This window comes from Hetaerina americana, unplaced genomic scaffold, assembly GCF_022747635.1.
Source record: "Hetaerina americana unplaced genomic scaffold, ioHetAmer1.1.p SCAF_13, whole genome shotgun sequence".
Lineage (NCBI taxonomy): Eukaryota > Metazoa > Arthropoda > Insecta > Odonata > Calopterygidae > Hetaerina > Hetaerina americana.
In genome coordinates, this window is record NW_027286403.1 from 14,713,985 (window position 1) to 14,732,343 (window position 18,359).

Below are 18,359 nucleotides of genomic sequence, written 5' to 3' on the forward strand. Positions count from 1 at the left end.
TACATAATTTAGTAGCAGACTCTTCAACTTTTCTTCTGTCCACTGCAATTGATACCTCAACTGAGTATTGACATTGATGAGAATGTTCTCGTCCAGTTATCTCTCTATCTTAACCACCATAGTATTGTATACCAACTCAAACTCTTTTGAACCTCATGAGCACCTTCTCTACCAGCATTCCTTTATTCTGAGAGAAAGTACCTTTAATGATGCAACTTCCATGAGAGAGAATGAAAGGATTTTGATGAACTGCCAAGTGTCTTCTCTTCATCTAGGGAATACATCACAGTGATTGAAGCCAGTGGTCCAGGTCGTCTTTGGCTATATTCAAACTAGGATTTCAGACTTGAATTTTCTTGATGCCTTTATTTTCCAAGAGAATGGCAAGGAAGGACTTCATGAATCTTTACAATTCAGTTCAACTCTGTTACTAAACTCTGAAAAATCCGAGCCCATTTCTGACTAATGCCATCTTGGGATCTGAAGGTTTGGCTAAATACCACTATGTGCATAACCCATACAATTTTAGCTTCCTTCACAATATCATCATTGAAAAAAGGAAACATTTCCTGCATTACTTTAGATGGTGATGGAGTTAGGTAAACAGCAGCAGGAGCATTATTACGACTATTGATAATACTCATTGGCATCAACTATACCTAATTTAGCACATCATTAGCCATTAAAAGCAATTATTTTCTTCCATTTGGTCATTGAATAACTGATACATGTAAATTCCCAAACTTCATTTACAAAAACGTGGTCATTCTACAGATTTTAACTACCATCTACATACTTATCTATAGGTTAAACGTTTTTCTATAAATAATCAAACTTTCAGAATGACTCTTGAGAAGAATCAAATGAAATCTGCAAGCATGTATATTGATCTGCGAATGCTTGGACAATATGGCCAGTAATACCCACTATTGCATGGCCTTTGGCCAAGATGAACTGTGTAGGGCTCACTGTCATTGCAATCCCTGCTGCAGGAGACATTCCCCTTAACTGTTCAGGGAGCTCTCATGCAAAAAGTATTGATAAAGTAATTATTTTCACACTTGAGACTCCATGAATCCTCATTTTTCCCCAGACCTCTCAAAGTCCTGATTTTTCCCTCAAACCCCTATTGCATCCCAACTTAATATACTTAAACAAACTCCAACAGCTAAAACAACAACGAAAACATATAAAATCAAGGGATATTATGAACCCTACCCAATTACTAAATGTGATTAAAATGGTATCTTACCTTAAAACTCCAGATGCATTTCTAAAAACTGTAGACCAACAGGTTTCTCCTGGGGTAGTATGATCCCACCCAGAATGAGGAATAATTATATGGTTGACAATCATTGTGAGCCCATCGTCAATTATAGATTTTTTCAGATCCTGCAAAACAAAAAAGAAGCATGTGTTATAACATCACTTGAACATAAATTTTACTACAAGGAAAATTAACTAACCAAAACTTATTTACTAAAAAATAATCCACATGAATGTATAAATACACTCCGACTTCAGTGGCAGTGAGTTAACAATACCTAAGCCTACCAATCACATCCTGCCTGGGCTAGTGTTTGTTTATGACCCAGAGCTTGGATGTGTGTGTTTATGCTTGCTAAGTATTAATATATATGGTGCAAAAGGCCATTGCCACTGCTGACAATTCAAAGGAAATGGGAAGCAAATCAAAGTAAATGAATGACGACTAATATCTAAATACTTGTCATACTTCTTTGCATAATGCCATTTTTGCAAAAGCCATATTTGATCAATAACAATGATGGGCTTGAACCAACCTCCCCTTCCTCAGATGAATAAGACAGGGTACATGAAGGAGTTGATTGAGGGCTTTATTTCTTTTACTCTCTACTCTGGTTAACTCAACTTCCTCTTGAGGTGATAATAAAAGATTTCAATAGTGGAACCTGGACCAAGCTTTTTCAATCAGAGTGGTTGAAGCCAAAATCAATTCATTATGACACAGCCCTATGTTCTAGTGATGGAGGTTTTCTCAGCATTATCTAAAAATATTTCTCTCCTTAAGATACCCATATTGCCACTGCTAATGAAAATTTTGTTAAAGAAGTTTCAAAACTCCTGGTTTAGTCATACAAATTGGCATAGGAGTACACATGCAATTTCCTTGGACTTTGAATATAATGGACTCCTCAAAACTAACTTACCTCACATGATGATAAATTCCATAAGACACCAGTGACAAGCTCTTTCACTTCTGCATCAGGAGATTTCCTCAATAGATTTATAAGGGCAGGTATTCCTCCAGCATTTTTGATTGCCCTTTTATTCTCATCATTCTGCCTCCCATATGACAAATTCCTGTTTTGAAATGAAAGATGGGTTACCAAGCAACCATGAAAAGGAAATGCAAGGCAATTCAAACATACAAGTCACTTCACGATGCTAAATTAAATAAATTCTTTCATTTCAAGTCCTCTCAATATCTGGACGAAGTTCTATTCTCTGTATTCTAATACATTGCAGCCACAAAGTGACTCAATACTAATAATGTTGCACAGAAAATATCCATAAAAATTCACCACATACCACAAGACATAGCAAGAGAGAGGATCACAGTGAAACTTCATCTGATAATGATGATTACTATTAATTGAAACCCGAGCTGAAAAGGATTTTTTTGCTGCATTGTAAAATTCTAGACCAATAAATTATATCCAGAATACAATGTACAATCAAAACTAAGAAAATACAATATTTACAGTATTGACAGTAAAAACCTCTACAATTTATCAAATATTCTGAAGTATTATCAGCCATAAAATATACAGTAAACTAAGGATTATCCAAGTTAATGGATGCATGATGAAAATCACATAACCAACATGCATGGAAAATATATTAGTCATGTAATACCTATTACAATAATACAGTGCATGTAGTTAATGGCTTATTTAATGCATAGTATAACTATGTATTCGCCCACCTTAAAGGAGAATATGGTATTCTCAGGGATAAATGAAAGAATGTGAGAGAACCAATACTGGGAAGTACAGATAGTACCTAAATTTTGAAATTATAACATTAATTACCATTGACAACTTTTAATTTTTTGAAATTAAAAACCTTAGATTAAGAGCAGATATTTCAAACTAGCATTCAAAAAAAAGTATAAAGAAGTTTCAAATATTTTCATTTCCTTTATGATTGTAATTTTATTAAAATTTTGAGGATCTGGGAAGAGATCATCATGGATAATCCCCAAAATGGATAATCAAGAGTCGATTGTTTACCTTATTTGCCTGACATTAGGTATACATTTGAATTGAAAACTTTTTATCCAATGATATATCTAAGCATTTAAACATACTGATATTTCTTACACATTACACATACTAAAGACCGATGAGTTACTACCTAGCTTTAAACCCTTAAAGGGGCTATTTCCTCATACCTTAAAGCTCCACAGGCATTGCGGTACACATCTGGAACCTCATGACTTAGAAGTTTAACTAATGGAGGTATCCCTCCCAAAGACCGTGTCTTTTGCTTATTAGGATCATCCATGTAACATAAATGTTGAAGGTAAGCAGCAGCATTGGCTTTTACTACATTGTTGGGATTGGTCAAGAACCCAATCACTTCGGTGAGGTTAGGATCTCTCCACCTCATTCCTGCAAACACACAATATGCATATAGTATGATGCTGGATAGACCTACGTATTTCTACAAACATTTAATAGTGTATTACAAGTGAATGAGATAAGCAGACAAAATTTTTCCACATGCGCTATATGGCGGACTCATTCTCAAAACTAAGTTAAGGAGAAAGTTGCATGCAAAATTGAATATAAAATTGGAAGCAATATGACATTTCTAGAAAAATTCAGTTAATAAATAAAGATGTGATATGCCCATAATGGGAAAAAAATTATTTTTTTGTCTTTATTCTCATTAGCACAGATAATCCATTTCTCACAGAATTGGAAAATCAAAAAATCTTCCTTTTTGGTAAAGTCCATTTGACAGTACAAAGTAAAAAAATTAGGGAAATAATTACATAGATTAATCTAATAGCATTTTAAGATTGGGGATCATAAAGGGGCAATTGGAACATGAGTTTAATATAGAATGAGTTCAAATAAACCTTGCAAAACACAGAAGTAGGACATTATGTAATAAGGCAATCACTTGTCCTTTTAATGTAAATATTAAGTGACTTGAAAGAAAAAGTATGCAAGCTTTATAAGACATGAACAACACTTAAAAAGAACCACTGAGTAACTTGAGGAAACTGTTACCACTAAACATCAAGGAAATCTCTCCAAGCTTACCAGTGATGCCATAGATATGCATAATGCCAAAAATGGAATAAAATGAATATTTTAATTTAACTGACTCCAGAAGGAATCACACTCATATCATTGAAAGATTAGTACAGAGAAGTAAACACTCACTAATGAGTAAAATAATGATGGACTACTTATTACAACAACTTGATAGTTCTTACTCCTTTGACATACAACTTACAGTATGACAGGACTGTTCTTTCCATTATTACTAACTCTACCAGAATTACAGCAGTTGATAAATAAGCCATTGTCAATGTAATCATGCATTATTTGGTCACTAATATCTGAACATGGCAGGTAGCAGAAGAGAAGTTATCAGGTTATCATTCCTTTTCTTAATTTTTTAACATATAGCTAAAGCATTTAATTGACTTTCAAGCATATTAGAAAACAAACCACTATGCTTGAGAAGTATGATAAAAGAGAAGAAAAAAATATTACCCTCTAAAAATCTCCTAATGCAATGGACATCAATCTTTGCAACAATTATTTCCCAGGTAGTTATTATGGCTTAGTACTTCACAGAATACTTAGTACCAAGAGCAATAATAAAAGAGTTGGCAAAGAAAAAATTGCCAATCAATCAATTTTTTTTCAAATAATCTTACTCTGCAGCCCTCTACTTGTAGAATTAGAGTCAAACTAAAAAAAAGTAATTGAAGTAACCTACGCATTGTCATGGAGAAGTACTTGAAATATCCTCAATTACACCATCTTTTATCCAAAAAGCACAAAATAAAAAGAGTGATAACTGTATAATAACACATAACCAAAAAGCTTTTCTATACCAATCACAGTAGTCAAGAAACAAAAAAATAAGAGAATTGAGCCAAATGGACAAGAGTTAAGAAAATGCTAAAACGTAGCATTTCATAGAAAAGGATTTTTTTTATTGTGTAAAAAAAAGATAATGAAAAGATCTTACTTATATACGAAGCTACAAATACTCATCAGCTACAAAATTTTTCATGAAATATTATGAAGTATTTCAAGCATGCATGTGCTTCACCTGAGTAAGAATGATAAACTGCTAATTTCCCACTAGTAGCAATATACATTATTCATGTAATTAATTTTTGCCCAGATATTTAAATTGATGCAACGAAGTTCAATAAGGAATAATAATCGAGATAAATGTATTCACACACACAAAAATATGAACAAATACATATACATACATGTGTGTGTCAATAAATATGTACATATAGAACATATATTCACACAAAAACAGGACCACATGCATTCTTATACACATTTGCACTAAGGAAATATCACTGAGGGAAAATATAACTTTTCAAGCAGAGAGAAAAACTTTGGTGGAACTCACTCATGCATCATTTCCTTGGCAAAGAGTGCATTTACTTGTTTATGAGCCAACATAGATATTTTTCTGTTTCACAAAAGAGATAAATCTACATTTGTGAATAAATATAAAGCATTCCTGATTTAGTATTTTCTATGAAATCCCACCCGGAAATCTTGACCTGTTTTTTTCTGAAAACTTATCCAACTTTACATGCATTTTTATAAGAGGTCAATTATTATAAGCATCAGAATAAATCTAAGAAGCATTATTCACATTTTTAATCCTCTTCTTAATTAAATAATTGAATGGACTATTCATTTTTTGTACTATTCCATCAGCAAAGTATAATATTTCTGGACTTGAGGTAAGACAAGCAACATGCAATAATTTTGCACCAGCTACATACAAAAAATAAATGAAGGTTGGATTCTAGGGATTATTAGCGCAGCGGTAACCGGAAAAACTAGGGATCAATGTACGATGAATGGTTTTAAATCCTGCATTTATGTTTTGATGAATTAGTAACTTATGGCATTGACAACACCTAAAATTTAACTTTGATATTTATGACATTTAAAATGCAACAAAAAATCTCTGAACTATGAGTAGTTGACCTTAAAGGAATTTCAAGGTACGACTCCTAAGTGACACTATTTCTCTCAAATGTTTTTCATATTTCCTTTACTTCAGGAGGGAGAACTGACATCACTCATCACCATATTGATGATATATTAAAATTGTTCTCTATAGAGACATCGTGAATCAAAGATTTGTTGCACATGTGGGCAGAGATTTCTTACCCTAACAGTCTATAGCAGTCTTCCCATTAGAAAAAATAAATTGGTAATCATAATGAATGCATTAAATAATGACTTGACACACTGATTTTTTCCTTAATATTTAATAGTGCACGGCCTTGTATTTCTTGTCATATACCTTATGATATGCCATTGTCAAGATCACTGCAATTTATTGACATGACATGCATATTCTTCACGTAAAAAAATCATATGCACTACCTTTTATGACTTTATTAATAAGGTTATGGGCAGAAAATATAGTCAATTTTTTTTAAATACACAGGCATTCTTAAAGTTCAAATGAGGTTCATAATTCCAATGTTCTTGATATTAAAATAAGCTGGCTACTAATACTTTGATTTTGAGAGCAAATGGCACGTGCACTTTGATAGTTGTCTCACAAGGTCTTTGAGATGCAAGGACCTACTTGACATCGTAATCTGTTTGCTGTGTATATGCTGCCTCCACCATCGGACCTGACTCAAAGAACTACACTAGCTACCGCTACAGCTACAATGGCAAGATATATCGCCTTCTGCCTACCGCATGCATGGACTTAAAAAAACATTTACTTGGAGGATAAAATAACAGCACTCAGCTGGGAAGCAGTAAGACTGACATGTTTTTAGTTATGAGCCTTCTTCCGCACTTCTTGAGGGTTTAGATTTGCTATACATTATATCAGATTTTACACAGCAGAAGCACAAATAAAATGCCTAGATAAGATAGCGTCTTTATTTTGAGGCAAGATTGAGACTCTGGAGTCTCTTCTACTACCTAACCCCTGATAAGAGGGTGATCTGAAAACTTTTCCATCCCAACATGTACACGACAGCAATCTTCAACAAATAATGGGGAATACGTTTCAGCATGCTTTGAGAGGTATTCATCAAAATTTCAGTCATTTCGGACACTTGGTTGTTGTTTGACAATCTTTTGAGCTGGGTTTTTGTGAAAATGGAAAAAATTGAATATTAAGCTGCATTAAATATATGTTTTTAAAAGGCAATACACCATTAAAAATGGAAGACAAGTTGGAAACTGTATACCAGAACTCTGCAGCATTATTTTCTGACATGAAACTTTGGGCAGCTGGATTAAAACATGGCCGTACGAGGCTTGGCTGATGATAAGAGTTCAGGATGGCCAAAAACTTGGACAATCACAGATAATATTAAAAAAACTTCACCAAATGGTTCTAAACAACCATCAAATTACGGTAAGTGAGACAACAGAGCATATTGAAAGAATACATTTGTCATATATTGACTGAAGAATTGGATATGCATAAGCCATTCATGCATTGGGTGCCACGTTTGCTCACTTTGGACCAAAAATGCTTTCAAATGATCATTTCCAAGGCCTTGTTGGAGTGATTTCAGCAAAGAGAGTCAAGATTTTTTTGCACTGATTCATAACTGGAAATGAAATTGGGATCCACAACAACACTCCTGAGATGAAAGCAGTGGACTGCAAAGGGCAAATCTGCTCAGAAAAAGGTAAAGACTGTCTCATCAGCTGAGAAGGTGATGGGGACTTGTTTTTGGGATATTCACGGAATTCTGTTCATCATTATCTTCAAGAAGATAAAACAATAATGGCAGAGTATTACGCATCATTAGTTGGCAATCTGATAACATAAATAGCAAATAAACAACCACATTTGAAGAAGAAGATGAGAATGCTTTCCCATCGCGACAATGAACCTGCATACACTTCGACTGTCACCATAGCTAAAATTTGTGAATTGCAATTCACATTGGTTGACCACTCACCAAATTCACCACATCTGTCTCCAGCAACTTTAATGTGTTTGCTAAGACTCTTTCTTTCACTTGGAGGACAGAATTTTTTATCAGACGAGTAGTCATACGTAAATGCCTATTTTGTAGAGAAAGAGGTCTACTATAATTTGAAAATGATAAAAAAGTTAGAGCATTGCTGGAATGTTTATCGATTTAAAAGAGCATTACGTTGAAAAATCAAAATAATTTTGAAGAGAAAATGTATGGTGTATGTGTTAGGCGGAAAACTTTTCAGACTACCCTCATAATCTGGAAATTTACGGTTTATAGACTGCTTATCTTTGTAGCATCTCCATTGGAGAGTGTAACTACTTATAAAGCTCCCTTTTGTGAGAAACTAAGAGCAAAGATACGCTGACATTACCACATGAAACCTTATCATTCATTTAATGTCATCTTGGCGAAATATTTCAAAATGAATGTTTGCTAGTCATAGGAAAAAATCATGGTTTCAAATTCAATTGTAACTATATTTTGAATTATCTATACTAAAAAGTGCACACAGTTCTACACTTCCTGTTGAGGACTGCTCTGAGGTTTGAATCACTCAATCTATCAAATTAAGTGAGATTTAATTAAAAATATAACACTGAGTAAGCACACCATGATATTTTAAGACAATGGCTAGTAAAATCATATTTCTTGGAATGGGAGAAGTCATCGTACTTCACTCGTTAACTTTTTGGGAGGGGACATGGTGCATGGAGAATTACAGGATTACTGGTACCTTGCATAGGTCAAATCACAGGCTGTTAGGTGCCATAAGATTCGTGTCTGCCAGTATTTTATACTGGAATTTTGATATAACAAGACCCTGGACTACTTTAAAAAAATGAGTGTGTCAGCCACTGAATGCAAATAAACTACAAAATATTTGAAAACTTTTGATACAAAATTACTTTTTTTTAAAATGTTTCCACTAATATCCTCCACATTTTGAGATGAAAATAAAACAGAAATTGGGAGCATGTAATTCATTCGCCAAGAAATCCAAGACATTTACAATGGACGAAAATCTTCTCAGCAATACTCTTAATGCTAAAAAGCAGCAGTACATGATAATTTTTGACATATACATGGGGTAATTTATGGTAAAGCAAAAATCCTTTAATTTCAGCAAGAAGCATTCTTCACTAGAGTGATTAACTAATGAAGAAGGACTATTCAGGCATTAAATCATAAGATAATAGGTTAAATAACAATTTTAGGACTGGTATGATCTTTTTCAGCCTAGTCCAAGGAGTAATATATATTTTATATTTCAAAGTACCAGGTGCCTTATTCAGCCAATATTATGATGAAGATGCTAAATTCCTTGACTCCTCCAAATATAAGGGCTACTACTTGAAAACAATGTTGGCTTAAAATCAAGCAAATACAGTATTTGCCTCTAATGCTTAAAATACAACACGATCTTATAAAAATTATTGATAAAAATAGTCACAAACTATGTAAAAATGAAAGGGATGCCTTAAAAATTAATAATATCCGATTATAAACCTTTACCCAAACATTCTAAACCAATTAAAGCCAAATTCAAATATGAACAATGAATCCAGAATAATAAAATGTTCTAGGAAATACTGTACATTGCATGGGGCATGGATTGTCAATGGGAGGGAGGCATGAAATGGAGGTTAAAGAGAAACCAACCCCTACTGTCATCACCAAGTAGGGGAGAATGGTTAGCTGCATGCAGTGGAAGATGGTCTGTTGGTTCGTCTTCCTCCTCATACATAGATCTTGGCGCAGATGTATTTTCTTCATAGTTTCGAGGGTGTCTATCATTGGTGACATAGGCACCTGGGACTGACCCATATGGAGAAGGGGAAGTGTATCCGTAAACTATCTTTTGGTCATCTACACACAAAAAAAAGCAAATAAAGCATGCAAAAAAATATTAAGCTTCAATACTAGATGGACAAAAAGCATTAAACTAAAACATTAACACTGTCTTTCACTGAATTTACTACCCGAGATAAAAAAATTAGTGATATTCATCACTTTAATAGGTGATTTCTTCAAGAAAACTTATGTGCATACTCTCTAAGAGGAACTTTATGCAAACAGCAGCTAGCTGACTATTGAACTATATCATTTCAGAAAGTGCCCATATCAAAGACAAATAATAGCATAGATTCAGGAGCATGATAACAACATGAGTATGAGACCTACAAAAACTCTCAATTACTGGGATAAGATAAAAATCTTCATCAAAATTTCTTGTATGTATTGCTAAGGATTTTATGGAATTGAAATCAAAATATATCCAACAGACTAGAGTAGGAACTATTTACAAGGCTTTAAAATAGCTCACCATGAGGAAGTTGTGCCGATTCACCAGTTTCATCAATTGTCCATGGATGAGTAAGATGAGCTGAAAGAAATAAATTGTAAAAAAGTGTAGTTACACAATTATGCAAGCACGTACTTAAATGCACATTTATTTATTATGCTTCAAACCTCATCCAGTTCAGCAGATCATACATTCCTTTTATATACATCCTATGAATTTTTTTTAAATGTTAAAAGCAGTGGTAAAAATGGGTAAAAATTGTGTCTGCAAAATATTCAGTTATAATTTACAAGATTTTTGAAAAAGCAAACAAAGTTGTGGCATGGGAAAATTATAGCTTTTGGATTTCAAAGTCAATACAATTAATACACCGACATGTTTTCAAAATTTTGAGAACCTGAAAATATTAGTGGGTGAAAATTGAGCAACTTCAAGATACAGTCTCTTCAATGAATTAACCACGTGGAGAGGTGAAAACATCCCAAAGGGAGCAAAACATTACGCTATGGCATATTTTATAAGCATTTATTCAAAGAAGCTGTACAAAAATTGAGGTCACTATTCAGAAATCTTTTCACTCCCTTTCATGCAATTAACTGGTTTTCAAAGGTTGCAACTGATGGAATTTCAAAGATGGCTTTTTATTGCCAAAGGATGCTAAGCCTAGGGCTCTCAGTTTATTAAGCACTAAGCTTACTCTATGTACAGCTTATTTCCCTACACAGCATTAGTGCAAAAGAATTTTACACTGCAGTTACTCTTTCATGCTTCCACCACTAAGCTCAGTACTCATAATGCAAGTATTCCAATTCACTTGGGAGTTCCATAGTAGTTAGTTAAAGGCTTATTTTAGAATAATAAATTATATATTTTCATTAAACTTTTATTTGTCTTATGTTCTGAGAATTTCAATATTTCCATTTGTTTAAGAATGTTTCACTTTATTTACCAAAGTGAGCATGGGTATGGCTTATTCACAACCAACTTGAGAGCAACTGTATTTCCCAATTGAAATTGGATATGCCAGATAAAGAATAGGCTACTGAGCATGCAGTTATGAAGGACCATTCAAGCAGTTTTTTCATAAATTATAACAAGAGACCATCACCACTTTAATAATCCCAAATGCCAATTTTGATGTTAAAATCACCTTCCTTTCATATGAATTTTCTAAGAAAATGAATAAACAAACCCTTACCAAATATTTCAATCATACCTTTTTCACCAGCTAAATACATTTTTTTTATATTCTGCTCCCTCTCCTACACTAAAGTTTTTATCACTAAAAAAGATTAATGTACCAATTGCAATGACTACTGAAACACAGGACATGAATCAACAGCAAATAAAAATTAATATTACAAAACATTCATTAGTACATAATGAAAAAAATATAAATTGGTAATTGGCTCTGTTCTTCTTTGCCAGCTTTTTAAGTGGAACCAGCAACTCAACTGGTGCTCTTAGGAATAATCAATTCTAAAGGTGTAAGATAATGGGACACAGAATTAAACTTCCTTACGGGAAATACATAAAAAGGGAACCAACATTTAAATTAATATTTCTGTACTCCATGATTGTAAGGCTAAAAAAATAATCAGGTGATCCTCAAGTGCAACAACTTTTTTGTATATTCTAAATTTCCATAATGTGGTGTGAAAGGTGACATCGCATGACAAGTGACAACTCTAATGATATTAATATTACCATAACGATCACCTGGAGCACCAGGGGATGGAGTAACACGATAATGATCTTGGCGGGGTGGCAACAGGCTAGTGTCCAACTCATCATAGCCAGACTGTGGGTATGGAGCACCTTTACTGAGGTAATCTGAAGTAAAACAAACACATTTACTCTTTTAAATGTTTCTCGCCTCTTAGGAGCATAAGAATATTTCCAAATAAAACAAAATGTTTGTAACCGCCAACTGATCACATTCAATTGAGAAAATGTAGCAGTGAGTACTATTTCAACATACATATAAGTTGTAGGGTATATGTTGTTTCAAAATCAAAATGTAAATTTGAACTCTGAAATACTTCAAAAACGTGTCACTCCTATACATATCTTCTGATTAACAAACTACATACTGACTTCCAATGAATCATTAGGAGATGGGTTATCGGAAAATATGCACAAGCAGGCATACTTCATCCAAAGAGATACAATTACTCTGAAAAAAGAACAATACCTTTTGTACACTTAGCTGTGTCAGGGAATAAAAAATAGATGAAAACGTTGACTGTTAAAAAACAGAACTACACTGTAGAAACACAGCAGAATTCTGATACCATTAGAATGAGGATTTTTATTTCACATAAAACAACACTGTTATACTAAATGATACAACCTAAGATCTTGACATAATTTTCTATGGGAACAACTACTGCTGAGATGAGCTGAAAAACCCCTTCCCATAAATATTGAAGGACCCTACCCTCCTGGGCTTCATTTTTTTTCCAAAAGCACAGCTAGAGTCAGTAAACAATCAGTAAAAATTTCCGTCATGGATCTAAGCAACTGTTTACTTTATCATTAAATAATCGTGGAGTAACTATTTATATAACTCTCACAGATAGCATAAAAGAAGCTTTAGGTGTAAATTATATGGATACCTAATGCAAATTAATGCCCCATCATTGTTCCCATTTTACCTGATCTTTACCCATGATAATATCTCCTCGATCAAGGAATGGTAGGCAAGCAGCAGAGAGAATGGGAATGGGTAATCATAGTACGAGGCTGATCCCAAAAGTACCAAAACCAACAAAGAAAACACAAATAATTTGGAAAAAATGTACTTATTTTTCAAATTAATCTCCTTTCAGCTCTATAAACTTTTCCCAGCAATATTCAATAGGTTTGACACCATTTTTATAATAACAACTGTCTTGCTCCTCAAAAAAGCCATTAACTGCCGACATCACATCTTCACAGTTGGTAAATCTTTAACCACTGAGCCATTTTTTCAAGTTTGCGAACAGAAAATAATCCGAGGTGGCTAAATCTGGTGAATAGGGTGCATGAGGTGGCAATTCCAACTTCAATTCATGAATTTTGGCCATTGCAATAATGGATTTGAGAGCCGGTGCATTGTCTTGATGAAAAAACACTTTCTTCTTAGTCTAATGCAACCGCTTTTGCTTGATTTCTTCGCTCAAATGTTGCAATAAGTTCGCATAATACTCGCCGTCGATAGTTTTTTCATTGTTCAAGATAGTCAATGAAATTTTTCCCCTGCATATCCCAAAAAACCAACGCCATGACCTTGTCTGCAGATGAAACAGTCTTTGCCTTCTTTGGAGGCTGTTCTCCCTTTTGAATCCAATGTTCTGATTGTTCTTTTGTCTCAGGTGTAAAGTAATGTGTGTAAAATCTATGTTTCATCCATGGTTATGAAAAGACGCAAAAATTCTGCTTTGTTGCTGTGAAACTTTGCTAAACACTCAATTGAAACATCTTCACGACACTGGTTTTGCTCTCGTGTGAGCAAACTTCCCATATTGCACATATTTCTCATGTCCAAATTTTCAGTTAATATGCAATGTATTTTTGAAATGCCTACTATGTCAGCTAGCTCGCGCACTTTCAGGGAACGATCAACCAGTATCACTTTGCCAATTTTCTTCACTGTTTCTGGAGTCGTCACCTCATTTGGTCAACCAATGCGATTCTCTTCTTGACAGCTCGTTTTAACTCCGCTACCCAAGATTTTACTATTGTAAACGAAAGAGCAGACTTACCCAGAGTAAAATTCAGTTCAGCTTTCACATTGGTAAGGCTGAGGCCTTTCAGATAAAAGTATTGTATCACATAACAATGACCAACTTTCTCCATTTTCACTAATTCACTTAAAACGTTCACTATTGATGGCTGCCAAACAAATACTAAGCAACGTGGCATCTTCAAACTTGAAACATATTCTTTATAAATTGCAAAAATTCTAATACAGTGATGTGTTTCAAACAACTACCGCAAATTCTAGGTCAGGCTGGGTACTTATGGGACCACCCTTGTATTCCAAACACATTTTCACATTCAGGATAAGCAGTGAAATCACAGGAAATTATTAGTGATTGTTTAACATGAATTAAAAAACTGTTTAAGTACTGAATTGAGTGACATTACTGCCTCATTTGAAATGCAACATTTTTTGTGTTCCTAATTCTAAAAAGTGATCAACATTATGTGCCAAGTTTATCTCTGTATAATTACAATAATGAATTGTACATGACACATAAATATGAATAACAGGAAGGGTTTGTTTCATGATATGGATTAGTTAATTGTTCTAATACCCATATTATTTCTCTACTACTCAAAACATCACCATGAGAATGTGAATAAATAAGGAATTTAAATAACATTATTAGCCAACAGATAGTCCTAAATATTATCAAATATTGGAAACAGAAATGAATGAATTTGATAAATTTGTGATCGAGGAGAAACTATGTTGAATCATGAATATGTAAAAAGGATATTGATTTGAGGGGTGATTTAAAATCACCTCAAGATGCTCTGCAATGGATAGCATATGTGAGCTGTTCATTTTGTTCTGCAATTCAGCAATCCTTGGTATTACATGGAAACACTGGCAGAGAGGTTTTTAACAGATGGTTTAAGTGAACAAGATTACTGGCAGCACACAGAAATGAGCTGTGCTTTTCCTATGTGCTAGTCTAGATATCCATGATATAGTATCCATGACCATTCCTGATGTGAACCCTTATCAAAATGCAGAACCAAAAGATGGTAGTAGAAAATCTATGCCAGAAACTGGCAAAACAAGAGGATATGTACATGAAATCTGAGTAAAAATTGTGCTGAAGTAAATATTCCTTACAAAAGGCACCAGGTGTTTCACACCAGATGGAAAAACAAGATGGCAATGAGCCTATTAATGGCAAATAGTTGTCAAATGCCATTCAAATGATTTTCCATCCTAACTTCTGGTCAAGGGTCTAAAGCTGACCTTAAAATCTACTTTGAACATCACACCATCAATGGGAATAATTTGCAATCCAAGCAAGCTATTGCTTGGGACTTCTATTGAATTCAATTCAAACATTATCCAGACATGATGCAAGCAACCATCAAGAAATAAAGGGTAAAAACCTTTAATTCTGAGAACAGGGACATAATGCAAGAGGCACTAAAATTTCCAGCAAAATATTTACAATACTTATTGACAAATGTTGTCTCCCAGGGCATTTTGCAGAATTATATTAAACAAAAGATAGAAGAATGGAATCTTGGCAAGGAGCTAGGAAATTGAATAGAGAATATGGCTAAAAAAGTCATAGGCGAGGATGATAACCCAAAATTGGACATAGCAGACTGAGATGAAGAAGAATACAACAGAGGTTATTTATTCAATGTAAATTGTGCAATTTTACTGATAAAGAAAATGTAATTGATTAAAAATAATCAGGGCCAGGAAAAGTACTAATTGATTCTAGTGCTACCATGAATAATTGATAAAAATGAGAGGAAGACTTGAGCAAAATAATGTGAACTGCAGGTCTTGCATTATTATTCATAAACTGTAGGATTATGGTTTAAATAAACCAATAAAAGTTTCATATGCTTTCAGCACATGATGTGTTTGGCATTACTGTAACTGATTTACAATTTCTGGTTCTTGATGTAAGAGCCTCTCCTTTGAGTAAAAATACTTAAATAGAGTTGGGAATTCAATGCAACATTTTCAGAGTGTAAAAATGTTGCATTGAATTGCACATTAGCGGATGACTCCGTTAAAAGTTACTGTTGCGGCATCTCCCGCAGTTTCTTTGGAAGAGTTGGGCATATTTAAAGTTAAAATAAATGCCGAGATATACATGTAAGTATACAACAGGAACAAAACATAATGTTGAAAGTATATAAATGGAATAATTTTTACTATTGGTATTCAACCATTAAAGGTGGGTTTCAGATGGATAGAGATTGAACAAAAATAAATTTCTTGGCCTCTCTTAACAAAACACAACCTGACATTGGGCACTGCAATAAACCCTTCAATTCTGCAAACATAAATCCTCTCTTCATTTTATTCAACATGCCTACCCTGTCCTCACTTGTCAAACGTTTTTCCCCTCTATCACAGTCTTAAACATCTTATAGCCAATCAAAATACTTGGCATCCATCTTGCCTGCCTCCTTTCAATTTCTCCCAACCATTCCCTCTCCTCCCACACTTCCTGACAGGTGATTTGTTTTCCTTTACGTCACTTTCACCTTTTACATCCTACAAAAAACCCACATTTCAAAGGCCTCCAATCTATGCTTATCATATTGATTCAATGACCATGCTTACATTCCATACAAAACATTGCTCCATATCAAAGTTTTAAGAAGTATTCCTTAACATTATTACCCAAAAAAAATTCAGAATAAAGGATCAATGTTTGAATCCTGGTCAAGGCAAATGATTTTCACACTTTGAAATCATTGCATTTAAATTCATATTAGTGAATAACTCTACTGAAGACTGTTTGGGCATCTTCCACAGTTCCTCAAATTTGTCTAAGGTAAAAGGTCACCTCTGTTTTTAAAGATTAGCTTTAGCCTCATTGACTGAGGCATAGTGCACACGACCTGGTTCGTCACCTTTCCTGTATATTACTCTAAAACTAATGCTCCAGTCTAACCAATTATCCATCTCACCTCGCTTGGCCCTAAATTATATACATATATTTTCTTCTTTTCATAACTTATTATATATTTTATAATATCCCTGTCGCCAAAATTGTCTGAATATTCCATTTTGCAGTCCCAAATAGTGTGAAGTCCCTATTTTAACTGGTTTTGTCATCTTTGATGCTGCTGCTTTCGACTTTGTTTCGCTAGGATTTCATGATATGACAATTGTAGAAACCTTGCCTTTACCACAACTAAGGACAACACACACCCCAGTGGGCTGGGTCCAGCCTCGTATTGCTGTCATGACTCACGTTAGACCCATCCATCATATTTTCATAAGAAAATTGAGGTAGTCTCTCATTACCTTCCTAAATTGAAGAATTACCAGGTGAAATATGTCATGTCAGTAGCTCAGGCAGCCAGGTAAACACCTTATCATGAGAGGGCTGAGGGAAAAGTTGATAAATTACTAGATAAAGACAACTGTCATTGGATGACAACTCTCTTAAGGTTCCCAAATAAGAAAGGATTGGAGATTAATAATTGATTATGTGACGAGAAAATATGATAGATACAAGGGAAGAGTGTGATTTGCCAAACAATAAGACCGTTAAATTGTAATTGTGGAGGATAAGATTTTTTGCACAACTACATTAATTATTATTTATTATCACCAAATATGGGTGTGGTAGGTGGAAAAGTAAAATTGACAAAGAGGAAAATAAATGAAGATGTGCTAAACATGGTGGGGAAGGGGATTGGAAGAAATCCAAAGGAGAGACTAAAGGTGGACGCAGAGCATTTTGATAAGTGATGTAATGGTGAAGTCTGTGATAGACGAGGGAATGGTAGGCAAATGAGGAGAGGGAGGAAAAGGAGAAGCATGTAATGATAGATAGATATATGTCTTTATTTGGGCAAAATTCAGACCAAATGGTCCCTTCTTCCATTGCATGTTGAATGGAAAGGAGGTAGACTGTATGCAGAATTGAAGGTTTTCTTGTAGTTCACGATCAGATTCTACCTCTCAAGAGATACGTGACCATCCAAAACCTACCTTAAATGATTCACTACCAAATTATAATTACCACCAAATAAAATATGACAAAAATTATAGATTTCTCACAGCTTCCTCAACTAAGAGTTTGCACCATCACAAAAAGTTTAGTC

At 34.1% G+C, this 18,359-nt stretch overlaps 1 protein-coding gene across 9 annotated transcripts in view; it reads right to left on the reverse strand.

Annotated features, from left to right (window-relative positions):
- The window catches only part of p120ctn (adherens junction protein p120), a 295,363-nt gene that overhangs the window by 31,822 nt on the left and 245,182 nt on the right, over positions 1–18,359 (reverse strand). For 6 of the 9 annotated variants that reach the window (XM_071583290.1, XM_071583289.1, XM_071583288.1 and 3 more), the window contains 6 exons: positions 12,249–12,374; positions 10,563–10,622; positions 9,899–10,105; positions 3,437–3,656; positions 2,190–2,343; positions 1,253–1,392 (listed from right to left, as the gene is read on the reverse strand). In XM_071583290.1, coding sequence (XP_071439391.1) covers positions 1,253–1,392; positions 2,190–2,343; positions 3,437–3,656; positions 9,899–10,105; positions 10,563–10,622; positions 12,249–12,374 — 907 coding nt within the window. The remainder of the gene's footprint in view (positions 1–1,252; positions 1,393–2,189; positions 2,344–3,436; positions 3,657–9,898; positions 10,106–10,562; positions 10,623–12,248; positions 12,375–18,359) is intronic. The other 3 variants (XM_071583291.1, XM_071583293.1, XM_071583294.1) reach the window with 3 other exon arrangements.